This window comes from Peromyscus leucopus, chromosome 1 (genome assembly GCF_004664715.2).
Source record: "Peromyscus leucopus breed LL Stock chromosome 1, UCI_PerLeu_2.1, whole genome shotgun sequence".
NCBI lineage: Eukaryota > Metazoa > Chordata > Mammalia > Rodentia > Cricetidae > Peromyscus > Peromyscus leucopus.
This window is the reverse complement of record NC_051063.1, coordinates 11,318,508-11,345,930: the sequence shown is the minus strand read 5'-3', so window position 1 is coordinate 11,345,930 and position 27,423 is coordinate 11,318,508. Positions and strand designations below refer to the sequence as shown.

The 27,423-nt window shown below is 41.7% G+C and overlaps 1 protein-coding gene across 1 annotated transcript in view; it reads left to right on the top strand.

The window, feature by feature from the left end:
* Positions 1 to 27,423, top strand: part of Pcsk5 (proprotein convertase subtilisin/kexin type 5) — a 425,182-nt gene that overhangs the window by 250,303 nt on the left and 147,456 nt on the right. Inside the window, 4 exon segments of the mRNA XM_028874891.2 lie at positions 530 to 718; positions 12,073 to 12,209; positions 17,611 to 17,754; positions 23,256 to 23,358. Of these exon segments, the coding sequence (XP_028730724.1) occupies positions 530 to 718; positions 12,073 to 12,209; positions 17,611 to 17,754; positions 23,256 to 23,358 (573 nt within the window).

The window sequence follows — 27,423 nt, the reverse complement described above, 5'->3', positions numbered from 1 at the left end:
TGTTTACCCAGCAGTATGTGAAGTCACTGCCAGCTGCTTGATCCAAAGAACAGCATTCATCTCAGGGGCCTTTCGGGAGTTCTTGGCTTTCTTCTCAGAAACCTCTCTGCCTGGAAAACTTTGTGAACTTTATTTCTGGTTGATGATGAACACACAGCCTTATAATCCTAGGGAAATGTGTTAGTAAGCACTGAAAATGGGACAAAGTTGTGGTTTGCTTTGGTTTGGTTTTAAATTTTTTTCCCCATTCACCTCTTTCACAGCACAGAGTAAGAAAGCAAAAATAAAGGGGAGGGGAAAGTTAACCAGCATTTATTTACTCAGCACGTATTACAAGCAAAAGACCTTTGGCTCCCTGTCACTTGCATCTTTCCCTTTAAGTGACCCAGCCTTTGCATGACGGCACTGTTGTCCCTTAATATCCAGTGAGCAGGTGCTGCCCATGCTGTGCTCTCGTTTCAGACTCTGGGTCCACTCACCTGACTTCTGCTATGTGTTTTGTTCATGCCCTTCCTCTCTCTCCTGCCAGGACCATTCGCCCCAACAGTGCGGTGCGTTCCATCTACAAAGCCTCAGGCTGCTCGGATAATCCCAACCATCATGTCAATTACCTGGAGCATGTAGTTGTGCGTATTACCATCACACACCCTCGGAGGGGAGACCTGGCCATCTACCTGACCTCACCCTCAGGAACCAGATCCCAGCTTTTGGCCAACAGGTACACTGAGGGCCTCTGCCTACCAGGGTGGGGAACAGCCATACTTGCTATTCTTCAAGGTAGCTAGAAAGAGCTGCTCTTTATGCCTATCCTGGGGACCAATTGAGTGGCCCTTTGGATGCCGTTCTCTCTTAGCACCTAAGTAAGGTAGGAAGCTGCCTAGCATCCATAAACAGGGAAGGGTGGCATTCTGTAGTTGGGTACCAAAAGGGTGCTGCAGAGAAAGTTGAAGACCATTTGTTCTTTATTCTAAAGAGGAATTGCAGAGCACTGAGACACAACCCTATCACGTGTCTAAGGACATTTCACACAAAAGAACTTCATTCACCGTAAGACTGTGAAGGGGAAGGCAACAGTAAGAACACTAGTCGATGAGAGTAAGTGGGAACCCAGACTCTGAGATCTTCAAGTACATTCCATTTCTGTCCGTGGACTCCCTGTGTTCTTCTCATAAAACCTACCCTTCCTTCTAGCCATGGGGAACCACCACCCCCACCCACCCAAGAGAGGGGGTGCTTCATACTTTAACAATGGAATGGAGTTTTGCCAGAACCAGTATGCAGGTGGAAGAGATGTGAGGATTCCACTGCCTCAGACCCTGAGGCATTCCCTCCCCGCTGTAGACAAAGGACCTTAGCTGCTGCCTGCTAACTAATTGCCCTGCCTGCTTCATCCCAACAAACAGTCTCAACAGCTATTGTTACCAAAGCCAGGGCAGGCCTTTCTTGCTTTTTTTTTTTTTGGGGGGGGGGGGGCTTGCTTTTTTTTTTTTTCTTTTTCTCTTCTCTTCATCATTATTCATCAGAATTTAACTTGAAAGAGTATCCAGGTGAAACACTACCAAGCTCAAAGACAGGCTTTACCTAGGCACGCCTCTTAATGTCCTGAGTTCCTCCCTGCCTTGTAGAAAGCCGGCCTCTCTGCTGTTGCTCCTTGAGGGAAAACTCTCCTGGATTCCTACTGTACTTTGCCATCTATTACTGACATCCCACAAAATGACTTTCCAGAGGAAACCCTCCAGCCGATGGGCTGCGGATGCCATCACAGGCATCTGGTGGCCTGCAGGGTCACTGGCTTCAGGGCACGCATGTGTTCCTCCACAGTCAACATCTGCTTTGCTGTTTGCAAAGTGCTGAGTGCAAGAATACTCCAGAACCTGCATCCTTGATCTGCACTCAAAAGGTTCACCTCAGCCTCCTCCATTAGGGTTGCAGCAGTGTCTTGGCCCGAAGCGTCTTAAGGAGTTGCTCTCTGGGTATCTCCTTCTGAGTCCTGAAGACATGTGCCATCAGAAAGCAGTAGCAAGACTAGAGAGAGCTGGAGGCACTGAGAAGTAGAAAAGATGTCATGAAATGCAGTCATCTACAGCTCCCCCTAAACTGTTCTGAGGAGCTGGCCCTTTAAAAGTGCACCCCATGCAGAGCCACCATGGCACTTCTGCCATTCTTGTGCTTAACACTGGGAATATCCCTCCTACCTAGGCAGCTAAAGAAGGATGGTTTCTTCTGCCAGTCTTCTCATCTGACACAGTCCAAGGGCTCCATTTTGTTACAGGAAATCACTCCTCAGTATCTCTTAGTCTTTGACTTAATGTCTTTGACTTGCAACCTGTCAGCTTAACCCTAATTCAAAGCACAGTCCCAGCATGGAAAGCTTAGAACAGAGTGTGGGACAGGGGAACAGACACACCGTGGCACAAAATAGGTAAAGAAGTGAAGAAAAGCCCTGCTGTGCCCTTGGAGTCCTTCAGGTTGGTCTGCAAGACACTTCTTTGCCTCGAGGAAGAAGTGATTATGTCAGGATTTGAAGGCTGGAGACGTCTGTGTGCCCAAGATTATTCCTAAGAACAGTGAACAGTTGCCATACCAACATTCAGCCTATGTTTTGAAAAGTGGAGATTCTTAGCTGAGTGTGGTGGCACTCCCCGCCTGTAACACTAACTCCAGCAAGGCTGAGATCAGAGAATTGTGAGTTCATAGCTAGCGTGGGCTGCATAGCAAGAACTTGTCTCAATAATAGATACATGATAGATAGATGATAGATAGATAGATAGATAGATAGATAGATAGATAGATAGATAGATAGACAGAAACAAAATAGATCACTTAAAGCAAAGATTACAGTTAAAAAACAGGAATTAAAATTTGAAAGCAAAATTTCTCTAGCAAGGCCCTTAGAGATCACTCATACTCCTCTGGTGGCAGAAGTTTTCCATCTCATCTGTCCTCGCCCTACTTGCTAGCTTGCTAACCTGGCTGCCACTGTGGAAAACTCTCTATGGTCTTTTTGGTCTTGGTTTGATTTTTTTTTTTTAAGACAGGATCTCACTGTGTAGCCATAGCTGGCTGAAAGTTATTATGTAGACTGGGCAAGCCTTGAACTCAGAGATCCTGAGATCCTGCCTGTACCTCAGGAGTGCTCGGATTAAACGTGTGAGCCACCATGCTCATCTTCCCCAAGGCTTTGGAAGCTGGCTCTCTGCCCAGGTTTTACTCAAGGCCCACCACAGAGGCAAAAGTGTTAGAAGCTTAGACCCTCGGGGCTCTTTGTAGGTCATTGTCCTGTGATGCTTCCCCCAGGCTCTCATTTTCCTTGACATTTCACTGAGAAATTTGTTCACAAGTGCTCAGCCATTGACCACTGCGGTCCCTGGACAGTCTGGTTTCTACAAAGTGCTGTACATGGCAGTTACATCTGCGTGGGCTGTCTGGAGCCCCTTGATGCCTCCCCGACCCCACTGACGGGCAGCTCCTGTGGTGAACAGCTGTTGGGAAGAGAATGGTTTGCCCAAGCAGCTGCAGGTGCTAAGTGCTGGAAAGCGATCAGCGGCATTCAGAACTCCAGGCCAGTCTGAGCTTTGTGCCCCATTAGCCCAGCATGCAGGCTCTCCTGGCCAGCCACTGTTGGTGATTTAGTGGTTTGGAGCTCCGGGTCACCAGAACTGTCCTGGGGTGGACAAATGGCCATTTCTTAACCTCTTCTTCTTTTGCCATCCCTGCCTCTTGGCCACTATCCCCTGCCTACCCAAAAGCCAAACTGTGACTTCAGAGCACATGGCTTACTCCAAAGACAATCTGGAGGTCAGACTGGAGGGTCGGAGGAAAGCTGGTGCGTCTGGAGTCCTTTGAAAACTCTTAGACAAGAGCACTTTCAAATACTGTGTACAAATACTGTGCACGAAGTTTCCAAACAAAACCTTGTCTCACCAAATTCTTCTATCAACTGTACTTGTTAGAATTATGAACAGCTCCTCTCCAAACTGCCCCTTCCCATCAAACTGCATTTTAGGCTTAGTTTAATTTTTTCCAGTTTTTGGCCTCAAAATGAAAGCTTAAACTTTGCCTCCTTTCCTAAATTTGATTATGGAAATGTATCTCTGCTTCTAATTATAGTCTCAAGTAGAGAGGTTACATTTTGTAGTCTGCAAGACCCCATAATTGTGCATGAAATGTAGTAATTATGCTTTAATCATTTTTGTCATTGTCCTCCCTGGAAACTGTTGACATTGGTAGACATCGTGGAGTATAAATGCATTTGTGACTTGCAGTTAAAACACTATGTTTGCAACGATCCTGCTGCCTTCCCTCAGAGCAAGCCTTTAAGTTTATACAGAACTGGCTTTCCCTAATTCCACTGATGCCTGTCTTTGAATCTAGTAAGTTTCCTCATGAAATAGATGTAGTTGTATCCGCCTCCCAGGCTTGGTGCAAGTGTTCGGTAAGATAATGTACAGTGCATCCTTAGCTCGGAGCCTAGCATGTAAGCGTTTAACAAGCAGTACCCTGCTTTCACTGTGCTTCTCAAAACACCCAGCCAGGGATCTTATCAAATCCAGATGCCTGAGTCCTGCTCACAGGTTCTGATTCTGTGGTTCTGGGGTGAAGTTAAGAAGCCCCATTTCTAGTAAGCTAGCTGAGATGAGATCTACCAACCCATAGACCACCCTCAACCCCAATTTAAAAGATTACCCAGATTTTCTTCATTCTGTGTTACAAAATATCTTATATGTGGTATTGTCCCAGATGCTGTGCAAGTAATTTACAAAGGCATTTATAATGCAAAACAGACTCCTGCATAAGAACCATATACTCTATAATGAAGTCAGTCTTCTGCAAGATACCCACAAAAGGGGGTGTGTTTGGGGGGACTTGATACTATACTTGTTGAAACTTGACATTTAAAGGGGGAAAATTCCATTTAAATATTCTAAACCTCTCTCTCTAGCACCAATACCAAAACAGTTCTTTTTAGAAGAATTTGTTTTAGCTATTTTTAATTGTGTGTGTGTGTGTGTGTGTGTGCGTGTGTACATGTGCACATGAGTACAGGTGCCCATAGAAGCCAGAGGTGTTAGATCCCCTGGAGTTGGAGTTACAAGTGATTGTGAGCCACATGGGTGCTGGCACCTAACTAGGGTCCTCCAAGAAAGCAGTAAGTGCTCTTAACTGCTGAAACAGCTCTCCAGCCCCCCAAAACATTTCTTAAGTACTTGAAGTAAGAAAAAGAAGAAACCAAATAGTGTGTTTTAAATACCCAGTATCATAAACAATCTGTTATACTTGAGCTCGGTGGGAGCTTGGAGTTGCCAATAAGCTCTACCCTAAACTGTGACAAAGCACTTACAAAGTAAAAGAGGAGAGAAAGCCCTTCCAAGAACACAGGCTGATGCTGGACTACAGTGATAAATCCTGTTTGAATAGTAGATGGTGATTCTGAAATTAAGACCATTTACAGTCTCAGAAACAATTATAATGCATGGTTGCCAGTACTCATAAAATGCCTTTTATTTAGCTGCCACACCTTCTTGGAAGCATGTTGTAGCTGTGATATATTGACTAGACTCTTAAATGAAAGGAAGGGAAAAAAAATCTCATGCTAATTATATGAGTTATTTCCTGATGTGCTACACATAATGGCAGGCTCTTCTAGCAGGCTTCATCCAAAGTAATTAGTTTGAAAACCACTCACAAGCGTAGGGCTGGGGCACCATCTTAATAAGTGGGTGTAATTTGTGCCAGTTGCACCTATCATTTCACTGAGCCCACAATTAGGAAGTCAATCGTGACAGAACTGACTTCTCTATAACAGAAATGGTCTGGACATGGTGCTAATCGACTCTGGCTTTTAGTGCACCGGCTCTGTCTTATTAATATGTTATCCACACTGATAATGTGGGAGCATCTTCTGTCTCTACTGGCACAGCACAGGTATGCAAAGTGGGCATTAGACCTCTGGGTTGCTTAAGGGAAAGCCCCCAATTAGAATCTCTTTAACAGAAAGCTTTGGTTTTGCACCTGAATATTTTATGGACAAATACACTCCCTGAAATGCCAAGCTAATCTACAAGCTGCATCAACTTTTCCTGCTTTAAAAAGAAAAGAAAAGAATAAAAGACATGCAGTTTTAATTACAATGCTAAAAGACAAAAATTATCAAAATATGAATCAAAATCAGAGTATGGAGTTACATGTCCCCATTAAAACTACTGCTGCTTATGAAGGCCAAGATGAGACCAATGTGCATGCCCAGTTAGCTGACACAACAGTCCTGTCTTTTTCCTTATCAGCTCTCTGCAGAATGTCAAAGTGTGTCTAGCTGCATTTTCATTCCTCGACATTTAGATTCACATGAAATTAATGGACATCTCAAGTCTGTAAAGTGATGAGGCCAGGAGAGTGCCTAACCATATACACATAGACAAAGCAAATACATATCTCAACTTTCAAACAGTTACTTGAATTTGATATTACAAGTATCTTTATTGGCATCAATTCTTCGTTCCAAATGGGATCTGAAAATGATCAGCAGCAAGGGATTGATTTCAAGAAAGGACCACAAGGAAGGAACATAGAGCCTGCCAATCCAGCCGGCCAGTAACTGACCCCTAAGCAATTAAAAGTTGACTGAGGTTTTGGAAGCAAGTCAGTGGCCTCAGATCTCCTTTAGCAAGTTTTGATATGAGACTGTGAGCCAAATGTCCTTGTTGCTTGAATTGCTAAATGGTCTTTTTATTTAAAAAAAAAAAAAAAAAAAAAAAAAAAAAAAAAAAAAAAAAAAAAAAAAAAAGCTCAAAGCCTGACATTGGAGTGAATGCTGAAAGATCAGAGAGACAAAGGAACAAGCCATCTCTTACCTCCAAGACTTCTCAGCCTGAAAAACTTTCCTCAGCTGAAAGACTTTAGTTCCTGTCTCCTCACGCCTTATATACCTTCCTCCACCCACCATATCACTTCCTTTTTAGTGCTGAGATTAAAGGCATGTGACTTCCCAAGCAAAGGCATGAGATCTCAAGTGCTAGGATTAAAGGTGTGTGATTCCCAAGTACTGGGATTAAAGGTGTGTGCCACCACTGCCTGGATCTGTTTCTCTCCTAGACTGAGTCAATCTCATGTAGTCTAGGGTGGCTTTGAACTCAGAAATCCAGACAGATCTCTGCCTCCCGAATGCTAGGATTATAGGTGTATGCCACCACTCCCTGTTGTCTATGTTTCATCTAGTGGTTTGTTCTGTTCTCTGATCTTCAGACGAATTTTATTATGGTATACAATATATCACCACATGTCCTGTCTACACTGCTTGAGAATTCCTTTCAAGTTCACTCTTGGAGGGTTATTCTGTGACAGCTTACTGCAATGGTGCCCTCCAATGGCATAGTGAGCTCAACAGTTCAGAGTTAGGGCTGCAGCATAGAAGGGAGGGGTCATTCTAACTGAATTTCCCTCTCAACATACTCCCTTTGTAGCACCTGAGACAGCTCCTGGTCCCTACCTCCAAGTTTGTGCCTTTTGACAGCTTACAAACATCCTCCTTTTAAGAGTGTTAGTCAACCACATAATGACCCGAGACATTCTTGGCGATGTCTAGTTTTAAGCCATAAACTTGTGAAATGAGCCCTGTTGTTCAGTGGGTTATGGAATCTCCATTCACTGTATCATCATTATTCTACTGAGGGTCAATTATTGTGAAAAAGTGCTCTTGTTTAAAAGATACCAGAAAAGAAATCAAGCACAGGATATGATGCGGTCCCTGTTCAGGGGCTACCAACTCTGTTCAAAGAGTTAAACTTTGTGCTCCAACAGGATGGGGAGGGCTTCACACACAGGTTGGGTTTAAGAATAATTGCCAGCCGTTCACTGCACCAGGGTAAAGCCACAGCGAGTATTTGCATACTCCCCAGACCTAAGCTATCCTTTAGTAAGAGGCTCCATTGACGTCCGTTTCCTTCAGGCTTTCTGAAATTAATTATTGACCATGAGACAGTTGAAGAATGCTGCCTGCCAGCCCTTTTCTCCCTTGCAAAGGCACAGGAACACATAGGTGGTGATGTTTCCTACCTGTTGCTTTTCTAGGAAATCTTGCTAAGTCAGCCACTTAGCTGACCTACCCACACAATCCAAACACGTACCACTGACCCCTGCAGCATTAGAAAGCAGCTACCATTTTGGAGGGAATCCCAAACATATTGACAGTTTTTCACTTTGTAAATCAGGTTTCTAACATTAGTCTTTAGGAAGATGGGAGCAGTTCTTTTTGGTTTTCTGGAAATACACATTTTCGCCCAGAGCCGATCTACATAGAAGGCCACATAGGCACCGAGTTACTTGAATAGCCATGTGACTTCCAAATGGCAGTAACTGACCTATACCCTGAGACAGTGCTAGAGTTATTTCCCCAACCTTTTGCCTCTGTGACACTCAATGCGTTCTTCTAGGTGCACATAATTTTGAAGTACTAAAAGAAAAAAGCTATCCATACCTCCATTTTTTTAATTTCCAGCATGTGTTCCAACTTCACAAAATCTTCATCATCTTTGGAACATTTGTAGTCACGTCTTCGTTATCTGCTCATGTAAATGACATGTCTTTTTTCTTATTTTTGATTTTTTGATTTTTCAAGACAGGGTTTCTCTATACAGCCCTAACTGTCCTGGAACTCACTCTATAGACCAGGCTGGCCTTGAACTCAGAGATCCACCTGCCTCTGCCTCCTAAGTCCTAGGATTAAAGGCGTGAGCCACCCCCACCCAGCCTGACATGCCTATTATATTGTACTCACTTATACATTAGTTTTTTTTAATTAAGAATTTTTTTCATTCATTTTACACATTAATCAAAGATCCCCCTCTTCCCTCCTCCTGCCTCCAAAGTCTCCCCCCCAACCCAACTCCTCCCCCCCACAAGAAGGCAAGGCCTCCCATAGGGAGGCATATCCAGTAGAGGCAAGTCCAAGCCCTTCCCACTGCCTCAAGGCTGCACGAGGTGTCCCATTATAGGTAATGGGCTCCAAAAAGCCCCCACATGCACCAGGGATGGATTCTGATTCTACCACCAGGGCGCACCCCAAGCAAATCAAGCTACATAATTGTCTCGCCATGCAGAGGGACTAGTCCAGTCCCATGCAGGCTCCACAGCCATTGATCCAACTTTCATGAGTTCCCACTAGATTGGTTTGGTCATTTCTGCAGGTTTCCCCATCATGATCCTGATGCTCTTGCTCACAGAATCCCTCCTCTCTCTCTCCAGCTGGACTCCTAGAGCTCTGCCTGGTGTTTGGCTGTGGATCTCTGCATCTGCCTCCATCAGTCATTGGAGAAAAGCTCTGTGATGACAGTTAGGGTATTCACCAGTCTGATCACTGGGGCAAGCCAGTTCAGTTCAGGCACCCTCTCCACTATTTCTAGTAGTCCAAGCTAGGGTCATCCTTAGGGGTTCCTGGCAACTTCCCTAGCACCGAATTTCTCTCTTATCCCCATGATATCTCCCTCCATCAGTGTATCTCTCTCATTGCTTTCCCACTCCATCCCTGTTCCAGCACAACCATTCTATTCCCTTATGTTCTCATCACCCATCCCCTACCCTTCTTTAGTGGATCTTTTCTCATTCTGTAGGCTGTCATTTTGTCTTATTGACCATGTCCTTTGCCCTACAAAAGCTTCTCAGTTTCAAGAGGTCTCATTTATTAATTGTTGCTCTCAGTGTCTGTGCTACTGGGGTTATTTTTAAGAGAAAGTGGTTTCCTGTGCCAATGCGTTCAAGACTACTTCCTACTTTCCCTTCTATCAGGTTCATTAAAACTGGTTTTATGTTGAGATCTTTGATCCACTTGGACTGTTTTGTGCATGGTGACAGATATGGATCTATTTGCAATCTTCTACATGTTGACATCCAGTTATGCCAGCACCATTTGTTGAAGATGCTTTCTTTTTTCCATTGTACAGTTTTGGTTTCTTTGTCAAAAACCAGGTGTTCATAAGTATGTGGGTTAATATCAGGATCTTCAGTTCAATTCCATTGGTCCACATGTCAGTTTTTATGCCAATACCAAGCTGTTTTTATTACTGTGTCTCTATAGTAGAGCTTGATATCAGGGATGGTGATGCCTTCAGAGGTGTCTTTGTGGTACAGGATCCTTTTAGCTATCCTAGGTTTTCTGTTTTTCCAAATAAAGTTGATTATTGTTCTTTCCAGGTCTATGAAGAATTGTGTTGGGATTTTGATGGGGATTGCATTGAGTCTGTAGATTGCTTTTAGTAAGATTGCCATTTTTACTTTTAATCCTACCTATCCATGGATCACGGAGATCTTTCCATTTTTTGATAGCTTCTTCAATTTCTTTCTTCAGGTACCTAAAGTTCTTGTCATACAGGTCTTTCACTTACTTAGTTAAAGTTACCCCAAGGTATTTCATATTATTTGTGGCTATTTATACATTAGTTCTTAACACCTCTTTATTCTTGATAAAGATTCCATTAAACTTTTTGCTCTATATGTTTTGTATCCTCCACAACACCACAGGAAATATCACTCTATTTTCAACTAGAAAGAAATATTTTATATAAAGGAATTAAAAACTTATGAAAAGAAATTGGAAGCACCAGAAGAACTGGATCCCCGCTGGGATTCCAGATGCAACTCTAGATCAAATGAAATTAATAAGCAGAAACTTTGCCCTTTTTTGGTTTGTTTGTTTGTTTGTTTCTTTGTTTGAAGCAAGGTCTGACTTGGACTCCTGGAGTTCACTGGCCTTGAACTCACAGAGATCTGCATGCCTCAGCCTTCTAAGTGTGAGAATCTTAACTTTTATGGGAGTAATTCTATGAATTTTGATAAATCTCTATTGCTGTATGACTGCACAGCACTGCTTCAAGATCCCTCACTTCCAAGCATCCTCCCCTGCTTTATATTCTCTCCTCCTTAGTACCCCATGACTATTTTTATTTTTCTTGCCTCTTCTAGAAGTTGTATGGCTTCAGTCATGTAGCACATATTCTTTGTGTCTTGCACTTTTGTGTCAAATGATGTTTGGGAAACTCACATGAGCACATCATACTTCGCTTATTGACCAGTTTATGGGTGCTGTAAGGAGAGCTCAGAAGTTCAGAGCACTTGCACCCCTATCATAAGGACTAGAATTAGGATCCCAGCACCCATGTATCAAGCCAGATATCCAGCAATGCCTATAACCCCAGCTCCAAAGTAGGTAGAGAAAGAAAGATCACTGGGCTTATTGGCTTCCAGGGTAGCTGAGAAAAATTCAAGCCCAGACTCAGGAGGGTACCCTGCATCAAAAGGAACAGGCAGAGAATGATAGAAGCTAGCACCAACTTCTGGCCTCCAAACGTATTTACAAGCATGCACTCTCACACAAACATGCACAAACACACAGACCACAAATAAATAAATCTACCAGGTGGTGGTCATTGAAATTTAAAGATTTTTTTTAATTTATGTATATGTGTGTGTACCTACATATATGAGTTTATGTGTGCCACATATAGACAGGTGTCTTTAGAGGCCAAATGAGGACATCAGATCCCCTGAAACTAGAGTTACAGGCATAGGGTGCTAGAAACCTAACCTGGATCCAGCCCCTTTACAGGATTCAACAATGATGAGCATCCATATGGAGTTCTTTCTGTAGGTTTATGTTTTTGGTTCAGTAGGATAAATATCTAGAAAAGAGATTGCTGTAAAGTGCTCTTTGAACTTTATTAGAACACTTTAACAGTGCTTTCCAGAGTTTGGGTACCATTTTTGCATCCCTACCCCCAGTATAAGAGACTCTGGTTGCTCTGCAAACTCAGCACTTTATGATCAGTCTTGTGGATAGAGTCTTAACTTAGTTTTTATGTTTCCTAAATGGCTAGCTAATCCTTCCAATTTGCTGCATGGCTAGCCCCAGGCCTGCTTCTTTGTTGTGGAGCTATGATGCTGTGTGTGAGTCTGGCCATTGGTGATGTCCAAGATGAAGACCATGGATGCTGATAGATACAGAGACTGTTGACCATGCTTTGGGCTATATACTCAGCTTATTTTTGATTAATATACACACCAAAAATTCTTATGGTTTTTCAGGCTATTTGATCATTCCATGGAAGGGTTTAAGAACTGGGAGTTCATGACCATTCATTGCTGGGGAGAACGGGCTGCTGGTGACTGGGTCCTTGAAGTTTATGACACTCCATCTCAACTGAGGAACTTCAAAACTCCAGGTAAGAACTCATTTCAAATTCATTTGTGTTGTAGAAGGAAATAGTGGGCTATATTTGAACCAAAGAATGTTCCACACTTGGCCTACGCTGATCAGTTTGGGTATAGCAACAATCTGACACTGTTACTTCATAAAGAACCTCGAGGTTCTGGAGGTTCATTTAGCAGCCTACTCTCTCCAGAACTAACTCACCCCTGCAGGATCTACTTACTCTGAGAGATCATCATTGATGTACTGATGGAGCTAGAGCCCCATAGCCTAACTATCTCCCAATAGTATCTCCCTACCTCTTAAAGGTTTCACTCCCCCAACTGCACTGTGTATAGAACAGGCCTTCAGCACATAAAGGCATGAGTGATGTGTCACAACCACATCAGGACGGCACTCCCGGAACAGCGTCACCATTCTGGGCATGATTCATTTTATACACACTTTGGTTATCTGCACATCTTCCAGTCCTCAATAAAATGGGATAATTTGAGAACATGATATAAAGAATAAACATGTAGCTATGGATGAAACGCAAATCCTGCAGCACCACACCTGACCCTCTTTTCTATAGTCTGTAAAAAGCTGATCTTGTTCACCGGCAATGCTTTCAACTGCGTTATAGGCACACTAATTCACAAACAAAGAGATAGCTTTCCTTAGTGACTTTTTGTTTGTTTGTTTCTCAAATTTTCATTTTCAGTTCAAGCAAGACAGTGAGCTTAGGCTGAGCCACCTATTCTGGTTACTACCAAAGGGGGAAATGATGGTACTCTGCTCTGCATGAACTAAAGAGCAAAGGAAACTAAAACGCTTTTTGGTGTGCAGTATGGAAATTACCTTGTTAACTGGGGTCCTTTCAGTTCCTCTAAGACTCCACAGCTGCCTGTCAGTTGAGCCCTTCATGCCAGTGTCTGAAGCTTCTTTGTCATGTGATAAAAGAATGCACATACAGTGGGAGACTACATTGCCATGGTAGAACCCTGGTCGTATTTGACTCACAAATGAGTCAAGTAGCTAGGAAGTATGCAGCCTCCCATCCATCCACAGACCCCTCTTCAGCTGTCAGTAATGCCTTCCTTGGTGCTCTGTCCATTTGCAGAAGGGCCAGACCTGAGAGACACTTCAGGACTTAGAGCCATGTACTGTCAAAGAACAGGATCACCCAGACATTCCGTAACTGTAACTCACATTCAGTGAGCTGCAGAAAACAGAGGTGCTCAGGAGAAGCTGGGGTGAAGCTCAGGTTCACCCACACTTTGCCTGCCTGTCAAGGAAGTCAGGAAGATCCATTTGGACCATTACGCTTTGAGTATCTTTCCCCTCTATACTGCCATGTAGGATCTAAGGCCCCATAATCAGGAAGGCCTAACCCTGTGGTGCATCCAGGAGTGAGACTAGAGAGATGGCTTAGCAGTTAAGAGTGCCACTATACAACCATAAGGACCTGATCCCAATACCCACATAACAAGTTAGGTTTTCTGGCATGCACATACTCGTAATCCCAGGAACAAGCCTGTAGCCCCAACTCTGAGCAGGAGCAGAGAAGAGAAGACTGTTGGAACTTGATGACTTGAGAAAATATGATCCCTGGGTTCACAGAGAGAGCCTACCTCCAAGGAATGGGTTCAAAGTGATAGAAGAGGGCACACAACACCCTCTCTCGATGCCGCTGGTACCTACACATAGGTGCATATACATAAGTAAATAAAGTGATATTTTAAGTTTTGTTTAAAAAAAATAAGTATGTTTCACTCAACATCAGCATGCTATCTGAATGTAACAGTGGCCAAAGTTTTACCCAGAAATCAAATATTTGTTCCACAAACACAAGGTTGCTAGAGAAGACAGACCACAAACCACAGTTCCTAGATACTCGCTTATTTTTATAATTCACTTAGTTCCTAGGGCTTTCTCTTCCTTTTATTCCTCCTAGTCAGTGTCCCTGTCCCGGGATACATGAAATGTAGAAGGAAAGTAAGAACGACGTGGTGACTGAGCTCTGCTTCATAACCCACTGCGTCTCCCAACTATCCATCAGTAGGTGTTCCTGCAGGCCCCTAAGTGTCAAGAGATTCTGTAGGAAAAAAAAAATGGGTGTGCAGCAGTGGTATATCAAGAGAAGTGTAGATACAGAGGATGTGTTGTCTGTAGAGGATTTGAAGCTTTTTAAAGTAAGCAAAATACCTCTGTTTTTATCATCATCCAACAGGCTCTCAACCAGGGCTTTTAGTTAAGCAGTCACTACAAGCAAGAGTCATGGGGTAGAGAATACAAGCCCTCTGTCCTGCAGGAGTGCAGAGTCTACCCAGAGCTTCCTATAGCATCGTGTTACAAATCTCTCTGAGTAACTCAAATTCATTCTGGCTTCTCTTTACACAGTTGGCCCTCCATGTCTGTGTGCTACGATTGTTCCGTATCCCTGGATTCAGCCAAACTTATATCAAAAAATATTGGGAAAAAGATTGCATTTACTGGATATGCATTGGCTTTTAATTCCCTAAACAATACAGTATGATGATGATTTACATTGTATTTGGTAGTATGACTAACCCAGAGACAATCTGAAGTATGCAGGTAGATATCTATAAGTTCTATGCAAATGCTGTGCCATTTTCTATAAAAGACTTGAGCTCCTGTGGATTTTCATATCCATAGAAGGTATTGAAACTAATTCCTCACAGATGTTGAGGGACAACTATACTATTTAAACATTCACTTTAGCTGGATCTCTATGTGTTCGAGGCCTGCCTGGTTTACAGAGCAAGTTTCAGGACAACCAAGGCTACACAAAGAAATTCTCTCTCAAAAACAAAACAATACTACTAAACATTGACTTTAACTATAGTCAATCCCAATCACTTAGATATTTTCTTTTTATACCTTATTGCTCTAATAAAAATATGTGGTCTTTGTATATCCTTCCTTTCATTTTTTTTTCATCTCAGGGTTAGTCACACCTTAGATGAGGGACTTTTCAATTTACAAGTGTATTTGTCCATAATTCTCTCCTTGTTTCTGTCACACAGAGTCCTGTGGTAGGTTTCTCTGTTTGTGATTAGTGAAGGATTTCTCTAGCTGCTGAATTTTTTGTTGGATGTGTACAATTTCTCTAGCTCAATTTGATGGTATAATCATACCAAAATCTAGAGGTTCCTACTGCCACACTGAGTTTAGATTTGTCTATTTTCCCTCCATTAAAAAAAAGTATTAAATACTTAGCTAGATGTGGCATATACTTGTAATCCCAGCACTTAGGAACTACAGCATCAGCAGGATCATAGCAAGATCAAGGCCTGTAGCTAGAGTTTTCCTGCCTTGCCCACAGTCAGGACAAATCTTTGTCACCCGCCAGTCCCACAGCTGCTCAGACCCAACCAAGTAAACACAGAGACTTACATTGGTTACAAACTGTATGGCCGTGGCAGGCTTTCTGCTAACTGTTCTTATATCTTAAAGTAACCCATTTCTACAAATCTATACCTTGCCACGTGGCTCGTGGTTTCCCGGCATCTTTACATGCTGCTTGTCCTGGCGGTGGCTGGCAGTGAGCCCTTCTGCCTTCCTGTTCTTTTATTTCTCCTCTCTGTTAGTCCTGCCTATAATTCCTGCCTAGCCACGGGCCAATCAGTGTTTTATTTATTGACCAATCAGAGCAACTTGACATACAGACCATCCCACAGCACAGCCAAGTACAGACCATCTCAGACACCTGCACTCAGGCCCATGGTCCTAATCATCCTCTATGTGGACCTGCTGGGTAAAGCCACGAGGAACCCAAGAATGGGCTCCCACAGGACATACAGAACATCCCACAGCAAAGGCCAGCATGGACTATGGAGTGAAGTCATCTCAGAGAAAGGAGAGGAACAGGAGGGAGAGAAGGAGAACTGTAGACTGCAGTCATGTTGAGATATCCTTATAGTAGTCTCTAGGCCAAGGGTAATCCTATTTGAGTCAACACTCTAAAACAGTTCATAAGGTCAATTTTAGATCCACAGGGAATCAGGTCTATAGGTGGTAGAGAAATGGGATGACCTGCCATCCTTGTGTTGTATACTCCATTAGGAGTCAAGCAGATATCCTGTGGAAAGGAAGACTTCTCCAGCATTGCTGTGAGGTCATCAAATAAATCACCCATGCACATTGGCCATTCTCTTCTCACCACTGCTTATGCATGATGCTTAAAGTTCTGACACAAGTAGCCTTCACCTTGTGAAGAGTATGGCAATTAACAAAGAAAAGGTAGCCAAGAGCAAACCACATATAAACCCACTATATACTAGCTCAATACATAGATTCATAAAACTGAGTGCATGACAGAAATATCTGTGGTTCTAAACTTATGGTGGCTCAGCTGGAAAGTCTTAGACTTGGGGCTGGTAAGATGGCCCAGTAGGGAAATGCACTTGTTACCAAGACTGACTACCTAAATTGAATGCCCAGAGCCCCCACGGTAAAAGGAAAGAGCTATCTCCCAAAAGTGTCCCTTGACCGCCCCCCAAACATGCCCACACATACATTCTTAGCTAATTAATTAAACAGAGATGTTTTTATTTTTAAAAGGTTTTACTTAAAATCACATAAATAAAATGCATTGAGAATAATCTTAGTTGTGTTATTTTTCCCAGGCTAGTAATGTGTGACTTTTCCTTCAGGTAGGTAAAGAATCATCCATTCCACCTGAGGTGAAGCATCTACAATAGACCAAAAATATTCCACCCAGGTCTAGCTTCATGAACCACTAAGTTCATTAAGGTGATTTATCGGCACATGAGTGAGGGGTTATCTGCAGCCCACAGTATTTAGGAGAATGTTCTGCAATGGTGTAGTCTATTATTCATGGCCATGGATTTATGACTAGTACCATCTTGAGGACCTGAATTTCTTAGTTAATTTTAGTTCATTTACATTTAAATATCCAAGTATATCTAATGGCTGTCATATCAGACAGCACCATTTTAAAAATCATCTAAATAAAAATACTGAACAACTGACTATGGAATTGGGTGGAAAAAAGAATTGTCTTATTAACACATCAGACACTATCAAAACCATCTCAAAAGCTGAGGTAGGATCTTGGTATCTCAAAAAAAACCAAGCCTTCCCTAGACAGCTAGTATTCTCTTAAATATTCATAATTTGCAATTCATCCCTTGATTCAGCGATCAGAAGTACATTTATTTCCCAGTTTTCTTGTTGTGGATACACAGTAAATGTGGGGCATGTGAACGGTAAATTCCTAGTTCTGCAAATGGTAGGAATGTGCATTTCTTACCTTGCATCAAGTACAATTCCTGTCAACTTTGCCTCTGTTCCACCGTGACTTTTTCTTGTAGAGAAGGACTGACCTGAAGCTGAGTTGCTATCTCAGATTATCCAGTCATGGTCTGTGTTTGTTATTGTTTCTCAAGGTAAATTGAAAGAATGGTCCTTGGTCCTCTATGGCACGTCTGTACAACCATACTCCCCCACCAATGAGTTTCCCAAAGTAGAACGCTTCCGCTACAGCCGAGTGGAAGACCCCACGGATGACTATGGTGCTGAAGATTATGCGGGTGAGTTGAACATAACCTAAGAAAGCTCAAGCATGTTCCTGGCATGTGGAATAACATGATGTAATTGATGTACTGTAATATGCTTCAAAGATGTGGTACAATGTGCATTATATTCAGCATCTATCCATAGTCTAGAAATTTTTCTTCCCCAAATATTTGTGTGCACATTAGTTTACTAATAAATTCATGCATTTAAGTAGCTGTATGTATTGTCTACACAGATAGCCAATCCTGTGACTATAGGATGATGTATTTTATCTGATTTTTTAAATTCTTTTAACTTTTATTGATTTTTTTTTTGGATTGCACATCAAGCATTCCAATACCACTTATCTCCCCATCCCCTTGCAACTTCCCGCCTCCAAAACAAAACAAAAATTAAAAGAAAAACCAAACCAACCAACCAAACAAACAGAAAAAGAAAAAGAATCTCATGTGGAAGCTGTAGTGTAGCCTGTTGAGTCGCACAATTTAGTGTAGTGGGAAGTTTCTCCAGTCCTGTCTGGACCTGAGGTCCAGACAAATCTCTCCCACCGGTCCCATAGCCACTTACAAAATAATCAGCTACCTCACCTATGCAGCCTGCAGCAAAGAAAGGGGCCATTTCTACTCTCGGGTCCTCAGATCCAGCTCACCTGCACTCACACCACCACGACCACTGGTGTATGTCATCTGTAATTTGAGACACAAATTGCTTAGAATTATACACTGTTTTAGACAGGTTTGAAGAAATAGGTTTCCTGTCTTTGCATATATATGCATGTGTGTGTGTGTGTGTGTGTGTGTGTGTGTGTGTGTGTATTCCATATATATGATGAATTAAATGAATATAATATGTGTGTATACTTAGAGAGAGAGTTAAGAGAGGAGGGAGAAAGAGAGAGAGAAATGGGGAATTCATTAGAATGGTTTACAGACCTAGTGGTCCAACTAGTCCAACAATGGCTGCCTGTGAATGGAAGGTCCTAGAATCCAGTACTTGTTCAGTCCATGGGGCAGGAGTCTCAGCTGGTGTTCAGTATATGTTGGAATCCCAAAGAAGTGGCTCTGATGCCAGTGAAAGAATGAACTTGCCAGAGAGAGCAAGATCAAGCAGGCAAAGAGAGCAAGCTTCCTTCTTCCATGTTCTTTATGTAGGCTGCCAGTAGAAGGTGTGTCCCAGTTAAGGGTGAATCTTTCCACCTCAAGAGATCTGGATTAAAGGGGTATCCTTCTACCTCAGGAGATTTGTATTAAAAGTGGGCCTTCCCACTTCAAATGATTTAATTAAGGGGAAAAAAAAAACTCCCAGGTGTACCCAGCCACTTGGGTTCATTCCAGATGTAGTCAAGTTGACAACCAAGAATAGCCATCACAGAAATTATTTCTTTAGATGGAGTTTTGTCTTGAGATTGTGGCTACAAAGTGGATAATCATTTTGAATCCTCAGTGGAAGCCTTCTGTCACACTGATTTCCAGACAACCATTGCAGGCTACACAGGCCAGCTCATGGGTGCTAACAGTGCTCATTCTTGCCAGCCTTGACTGGGAAGAAGAAAAGGAAAACTGAACAGGGATATTTTCAAATGTTTATAGTTTTGGTTGCTAGTAAGCCTAAATGTGTTTTTTCTGTAGTTCTCAAGATTAAATGTCGCATTGTTTACCCATTTTCTATTTAAGGGGATAGCCATTCCCTTCTCTATAAGAACTCAGTAGGCTACTGCCTTTCACATCATCTTACACCTCCTGAAAACACACTATCCTCAGCTATGCCTTTCCAGAGTGACTTTTATTATGCATTGTTTCACAGAAAATACCAATAGAGGGTGTGGTTTGTACTTTATATACAACATTTTTATTGTTGTTATTTTCAGAAATTTTATCCTTTAAAATCAGCTAAATGTCCAAATGTTTTGTTTTGATAATCTCTTTATGTTTCTCCAATTGGCTGATTGGTTTGGTTTGGTTTGGTTTGGGCAGATTGAAATTAACTTTATTTTCCAAACAAATGTGTGTCATTGACTGAGCATTGCCCCTTTTATCAACTCTAATGCAAGGTCTCTGCTAATCCACTATTTCTGAATCATCAACATAATAATTCCTAAACCAATATCACCTGTCTTTCTTGATTTTACTTTTATGAGTTTGTCTTCCTCTTTCTCTTTCTTCTCTTCTCCCCTCTTGTCCTACTTTGCTTTCTGTTACTATGGAGAATGAAAAGCAACTTGGGGATGAAAGGCTTTGTTTTAGCTCATAGTTTATAGTCCACTGAGAAGGGAAGTCAAGACAGGAACTGAAGAGCCATGGAGGAAGGCTCCTTTTCAGACTTGCTTTCCTTGGCTTTCTCAGCTTGTTTACTTATACACCTCATGCCCACCTGCCCAGGGATGGCACATCCTACAGTGGCCTGGGCACTCCCTTATCAATCAAGACAATGCTGTATGACGTGCCACAGACCATTCAGATGTAAGCAGCTCCTCAGCTGAAGCCCCTCTTCCAAGATGACTAATCAAGTTGACAAAAAATAAAATAAAACCACTGGCTTCTCCCCCTTTTCTCCTCTCTTCTCCTGTGCTGGAGGCTGGCACACACATACCCTACCTTCAACCCCTGTAGTCTATTTTAACATTTGTCAAACACCTACTTCCAGTTTTCATAAAGATCATTGTCCTCCTCTTCTTCAAATGAAAATTTAAATGACTAAAGTCTCATTTTAGTTTTCCATTTGACCTTAATTGGAATTTACATGCAATCTCATGGGAAGACTTATTTTTGTATTAGTCTTCCATATAAAATAGAACTTGCACCATTTTGTTTAAATCATTTAGCCTGATGTAATTTTCTTCTTTTTGTTATACTTAGTTATTTTTAGTATTGTTGCCCTTGTCATGGAAAATAATCCCATACTGTTCCACTATGTATAGTAAGTATTTAGGAAGTCTATTACCCGACTGCATTTTTGTCTTTTCTCTGAACATGTGGCCCACTTTTTTATTTAATTTATATGTTTTGAAGTCAATTTTCTAATGTTTTTTACTTTATTTGTGAATCTTGTCTTGTATTGACAACCAATTCTAGGGACATCCTGCCCTTACAAGATATGACATGTAACATCATTTGCCAAAGCTCTGCCTAATAAAGAAGTATTTATAAATTGAAATATGATGTATTTTTAAACAAAAAAAAATATTTTGTTCCTGTAGTTCAGGGATTCCTCTCTTGATGCTGAGGTAAACATTTTTAGTTAATTATTTGATTAGAATGTCTTAAATGTGTTGTAGGTTCTTCTATTGTAAATAGGTAGTATACCCTGGAGTCAGTAACATGCTTGGATAATTAAGACCAAATGAGCTAACCAGAGCTAGATTGTGTCAGATTTTGTCTCATCTTGTTTTGCTTTGAGCTTGTCATGTTACTGTTTACATTATAACTAGAAACCATTTTATCTTCTGTGACAGGAGAAAGGGTATCCAAAAATCATAAATGGAACACAGCAGTAAATAAGCTATTACTCTTTCTTGTATCCCAATTTTGACAAATTCAAATTCAGATTTGGTAATGTTAAAATTCTGAGCACAATAACACATCCTTGCCTCTTTCTGATTACATTTCTAGAGCATTGATGTTGGCACTTGTAAAAGAACAAAGACAATTTTATGTCACCATGATCCTGAAATTCGCAAGGCTGTGCTGTATCTGGAACAATTTAAGATTGCAAAAGAAGGAACATAGTGTGTGAACCTGCCATACATACACCTTTGGCACATATCACAATACATATTTGTAGGGTTTTTAAATGCATAAAAATATGATCTAATGAAAATTTAGGGCTACCTATGTCTGTCTGTCTGTCTGTGTGTCTGTCTGTCTCTCTCTTTATTCTCTCTCTCTCTCTCTCTCTCTCTCTCTCTCTCTCTCTCTCTCTCTGTGTGTGTGTGTGTGTGTGTGTGTGTGTGTGTGTGCGCGCGCGCGCGCGCGCGCATGCGTGTGTGCGTGCGTGCGTGCGTCTCCACTAGAGGCCAATCTGATTAGAGGCACAGGTGACCGTATCACTGACTCTCAAAGACTGTGATATCCGCAGCTGTCTTAACTCACACAACACAGTCACCCCTCCCCTGGTGTACAGTGGTGGATGGCTGAACTGTCTCAAGTTGTACTAGCTGTGAAATTTAATTTGGAAATCAATTTAAGACTCTTGGGGAAAGAGAAATAAACAGCATTGTCAAACGACTCTTGAAATTAATCAGGAATGCCTTCAAGCCCTCAGAATTTTAAAATCACTAATTCCATTCAGACCATGAGGACATTTCAAATACATGATTTGCTTCCTTTAAACAGATCTGTACTAGACCTCTGGGTGTTTTTTAATCCCAGCTATCCAAGCCATGTGATTCTGGGCAAGCCATTGTAACTCTTAGAAAATATGGTTTTTATCAGTGACTAGCACATCTTTTTCCAAGTCCTTCTACCTGAGTTCTAGCATTTTATGTTTGTGTGATATAATAATTATAAAGCCTAATTCACTAATGGCTAAAAGAGACCTCAGAGGTTAAGCAATAATTCACTTTGATTAAAGCAAATAGAATTCAAGCACTTCTGATTCCCTTCACCTACATTTGTATATTTCAAGAAATTATGTATTGGTATTTAAAAATCACAAGAATTTTTGGTGTGAAGGAGCTTAAAATTAATGAGTCCAGGTATACTGAAAGTTGGAGATCAAGAAGAAAGAAGTAAATGCTTCTCTGAATTACCCATGCCATGCTCTGTGTCAGTCACAGCACAACCCACTCCTCTGGTGTAGTTTTTGCTTGCTATAAATTGTCTCTCATATAATACCAAAGAACGTGTAGCACAAGAACTTAGGAACCTTCATCTTAAGTGTGGACTTCTTTAATCTGGTTGGCAGTTTTGAATTTATATGTCATACCTTTGTTGAGCTGCCCTTTGATCTTTGGTAGAACACAAACTTAAATCTTTCTGTGCCTGAAGCGCTTTGTGATCTAAGACTAGGGGCTGAGAAGTTGGTGCCATATGCCATAGTGATATTTCATGACGGCTGTAGTATTTCAGAGATAACTCAGTGGCTTTAATGACCTAAGACAAGATACAAAATCTTCTCTAGGTGTTGAGTAAAAGTTTTTTGTTGGTAATCTAACTTGTCCATAAATACCATATAGTTATTGCTATGCATGGTAACTACAGTTTGCTTCAGTGGAGCTGATCATTGGAATACCAAATGCTTATTGTCATTTCCAAAGCCCCAAGGCTACCATATGTGATATAAACACCAGGCCATGCCCATAATTTATATTCTTGACTCTTCAGCAATTGACGTCTTGCCTTCAATCAAGGGTTCCGTCTTGGGCTTATAGCTACATTGACCATTGTTCCTCCATCTTAAAGAAATTGTCACTGCATTGTGGCAGGGGACTAAAATGTCTTATTCTATTCCAACTTCAAGATTAAACTGACTTACTAGCATCATTTTCCTTTTCTAACTTCTGATGTCTTTTTGAAAGGTCCCTGTGATGCTGAATGCAGTGAGGTTGGCTGTGATGGGCCAGGACCAGACCACTGCAATGACTGTTTACACTACTACTACAAACTGAAAAATAACACCAGGTAAGAGACAAGCCGTGTTCTCACGTGTTCCCTAAAGCATACTCCATATGTCCTAGGCATTCCTGTGGGGCCAACCACATAGAAGATGCATACATAGTACTATATTCCCAGGTTACCCTACCAAGCTCTAAGCATAAAAAGGATGTTCTTGCTGAGGCTCACAACAGTCCTGTCATTCCCAAGGGTGAAAACCATACTGATTTTCACAGTGAGAAATTGGCATAGTTTTTAGTTACCTTTCTTCTTGCTGTGACAGAGCACCAGACAGAGGCAATGAAAGGAAGGAAAAGCTTATTTCTGCTCACAGTGGGAGGAGACGCAGTCTATCCTGGCAGAGAAAGCATGACAGCTGGGTCAAAAAGGAGCTGGTCACATTGTGCCCATCATGAAAAAACAGAGCAATACTGGTCATTTCTGGTGTTCAAATGGCTTTTTGCCTTTTCCCTCTTTAATAAGCTGGGGATCTTGCCTGTATTCAGAGTGGATCTTCCCTTGTAGGTTAAACCTCTCTGTAAAAACCTTCACAGGCACATCTAGAGCTAACTCCAAGCCGCTCCTGGTTGACAGTGAGGATTATCCATCCCAGGTCTACACCTGGTCAGGTCTACACCTGGTCAGCTCAACACCAAAGCGGATCACTGTTAATAATTACATCCCACCTCTGATCCTCCAAAACTCATAACCCTCTTATAATGTAAAATACAATACATTCTTATTCTTTAAGAATCCCCTGAATCTTCACAGACCTAACAGTATTGGAAAACCTAAAGTCTCTAAGTTTAGACTTTTTACATCCTTACTCTTAACTGTAATCCCTTATAAAACCAGGTTCCATGCTTCCAATATATAATGGCATGGAATATACATTCTGTTTCAAAATTGAAGAATTGGGGTGTTGCAAAGAAAGATCAGACCAAAGCAAGATCAAAACCCAGTAGAGCAAACATGGAATCCTGCAGCTCTAGTCTGGTGTCTGGGACCCTTGTCACAATCTGACCTCCAACAGTCTTGGCTATGCCAACTCCTCTACTTCTGCCACCTGCAACACATGTTTTCTCTCTCATAAAATGGCTCCGTTCATTGACTATACCTTTCTTTAATGAACATCCCAGAGTCCTGGCATCTCCAGCATCCTAGGGTCTCCCTTATGTCTTAGGCCTTACTTTCCCAGCTTCACACAGTACCTCTCAGAACCTCCTTGCAGAGAATCTGACCTTGCCTCACACTGACTGTCCACAACAGCTTTCTGGAACCTAGATAAAAGCCTCCATAACATTGTAATGCTTACCCAAAAGGGCCAACACTGTGAATTATGCTGTCAAGTTCTGGTGTGAGTTTGAAATATTGCTTGACCCCCATTTACCTCAGTTGCAGTGGCCTCTGTGCCTTGGCAGTTAAACATATGATGAAAAAGCTTCCCTGAGCCATTGTTTTCAGCAGGGCATCATGTCAGCACCATTCTCAGTCCAGTCAGCCTCGTTTCAGATGGATTTGCATTTTCCCGAGTGAGAGCATGCAGTGTGTGGGGTCTTCCCGTAATGGCCCTTTTCATGATCCTCCAGGAAGGAGTGTAAAGTTTCAGAGACCTCTCAAATGATTACACCTCTGTCCTTAGTGGTGGTTTGAAACTCCCTTCCTGTTTTTCTCACCCAGGCACATGTTTCACATCTTTTAGCTCTCACTCACTCTGACTAGAGTAGTAAGCAGTAACCGTACCACAGCGTGGACGTTAGGCTGTCTTACAGTTTTCTCCACCAAACTGCTACAACTTTTTATTGAGCCTCACTCAAATGCTCAGTACCCAGACAGAATGCAGTTCTGCCAGAATGTAATATAAGTGACCTCTAGTGCAAGTCACATAGAGTCCTTATTTCCCTCTGAAACCTCAGACCAGGCCTCTGTTGTCTGCATTTCTCTCAGCATTCTGGTCTGATAAATTCCTATGGGGGTGGCCCCATAAGCTCTCCTTGGAGCATTTCAGTGCTTCTGTAGCCTGAATTACCAAATGCTCAAGTACTTCCATATTCCTCTTACAGTCCTGTAACTACATGGTCAGGTTTATCACAGCAGATAACCCCACTCATGATACCAATTCTCTGCATTAGCTTTTCTCTGGCTGTGACAAAAATACCTGTCAAAAGCAAACTAAAGAGCAGTTAGTTTTGACTCCCACTCTAAAGGAAAATAGTTCATTGAGATACTATAGGCATAGTGGAGAGAGCGTGAGACATTTAGCCACAGTGAATCAGCACTCAGATCAGCATAGGTGTTCAGCTTCCTTTCTCCTTTTTCCCTTTTTATGCAGTCTGGGACCCAAGTCCATACATGGCGTGGTGCTACCTACATTTAGGGAGGGTCTTCAACTCAGTCTCTGGAAACTATCCTCATGCTGCAAGCGTATCTCCTAGGTGACTCCAAATTGAGTCAGGTTATTGCAGAATATATGTCATGTAACTGCAAATGCTTTCTCACTTTTGGAGGCATGGTGAGGTGAGACCAGCTGTGCATTTAGCATGCTGGTCTTCTCCTTTAGTGCTTTCTTTTGCCAATTAGCAAGTTGAAATTACATATATTTATGAAATACCACATGGTGTTGTACATTTTAAGATGACTAAAACTATTTAATATCTATATCCTCAAAATGCTCATTACATTTTTGTAATGAGAACATTTTAAATTGACATTTCTAGCAGTTTTCAAGTATACAACATGTTACTATTAACTCTAGCCACCATGATGTAAAATATATCTGTTGAACTTAATCATCCTGTCTGACATTATATTTGTCCTTCCTGGACATGTGAGTGCCTGAACCAGACATACACTCTCTTTTTACATTCCCTAATGTGCGAATCATCCATAGCTGAGTGAAGCACAGTTATTCTTTCATTTTAGGATAAGAACACAGCCACTAGTTCTGTTTTTTAGATTTTGTGTGTGTCTAGTGTGTTTTTGTTGTGTTTTTTTTTTTTTTTTTTTTTTTTTTTTTTTTTTTTTTTTTTTTTTTTGTTGTTTTTGTGTGTGTGTTGTGTGTTGTGTGTGCGCGGCACACGCGCGCATGTGTACATTCTCATTTAGATAAGAACACACCACATCTATCTACATGTACACACAAACTATATGACAAATTTCACACGGAGGTGGACTGAACACATTATTTTAATGACCTTTTCCATAAAGCTATGGCCCCAGATTGTTTTCCCCTAGATTCAACACCATAGGCTAGTTCTTGAGATTCAAACTCCAGTTATCATTTCTTTCACATAGCTAGACCTTGACTAGAGGATAGCAGACAACGAAATAATACCTGTTTACTGTGTGTGGTGCTGTCTAGACCTTGACTAGAGGATAGCAGACAATGAAATACCTGTTTACTGTGTGTGGTGCTGTCTAGACCTTGACTAGAGGATAGCAGACAACGAAATAATACCTGTTTACTGTGTGTGGTGCTGTCCAGCTGCAATGCCCCTCTGACTTCCTGCACAGGAGGAAGCTTTACCAGGCAGATTTGGTGTAGATGTAACGGTCTTATTAAATAAGAAACACAGAGCCAAGTGCAGAGTTAAAAGCCCAAGAGGTCAGAGTAGTAGCTGAGAGCTGAGACTTAAAACCCTTTCTTACCCTTTGCTGCTGCTGCCGTCCTTCCCCTCAGAAAGAGAGCTACTTCCTGTGTATCTGTCTTTTTATTGACTTTCTGTTCTGCCTTCTCATTGGTTATAAAACCAACCACATGCCCTCCTCGTCACTGCCTGTCTATACAGACCTCTAGGTTTTCTATGGTTGGTATTGAGATTAAAGGTGTGTGTCTCCATGCTGGCTGTATCCTTGAACACACAGAGATCTGCCTGTCATGTGATCGGGATTAAAGGTGTGCAGCAAGCACCACTGCCTGGCTTCTGCTATGGCTTGCTATTAGCTCTGACCCCCAGGCAACTTTATTTATTAACATACAAATAAAATCACATTTCAGTACAAATAAAATATCACCATAATTTGGTGCTTTGGATTTGATGTTGGTAACCCAGCTGAAAATTAACCTTAAAACTGCAGGCAGCTGTTGACCTT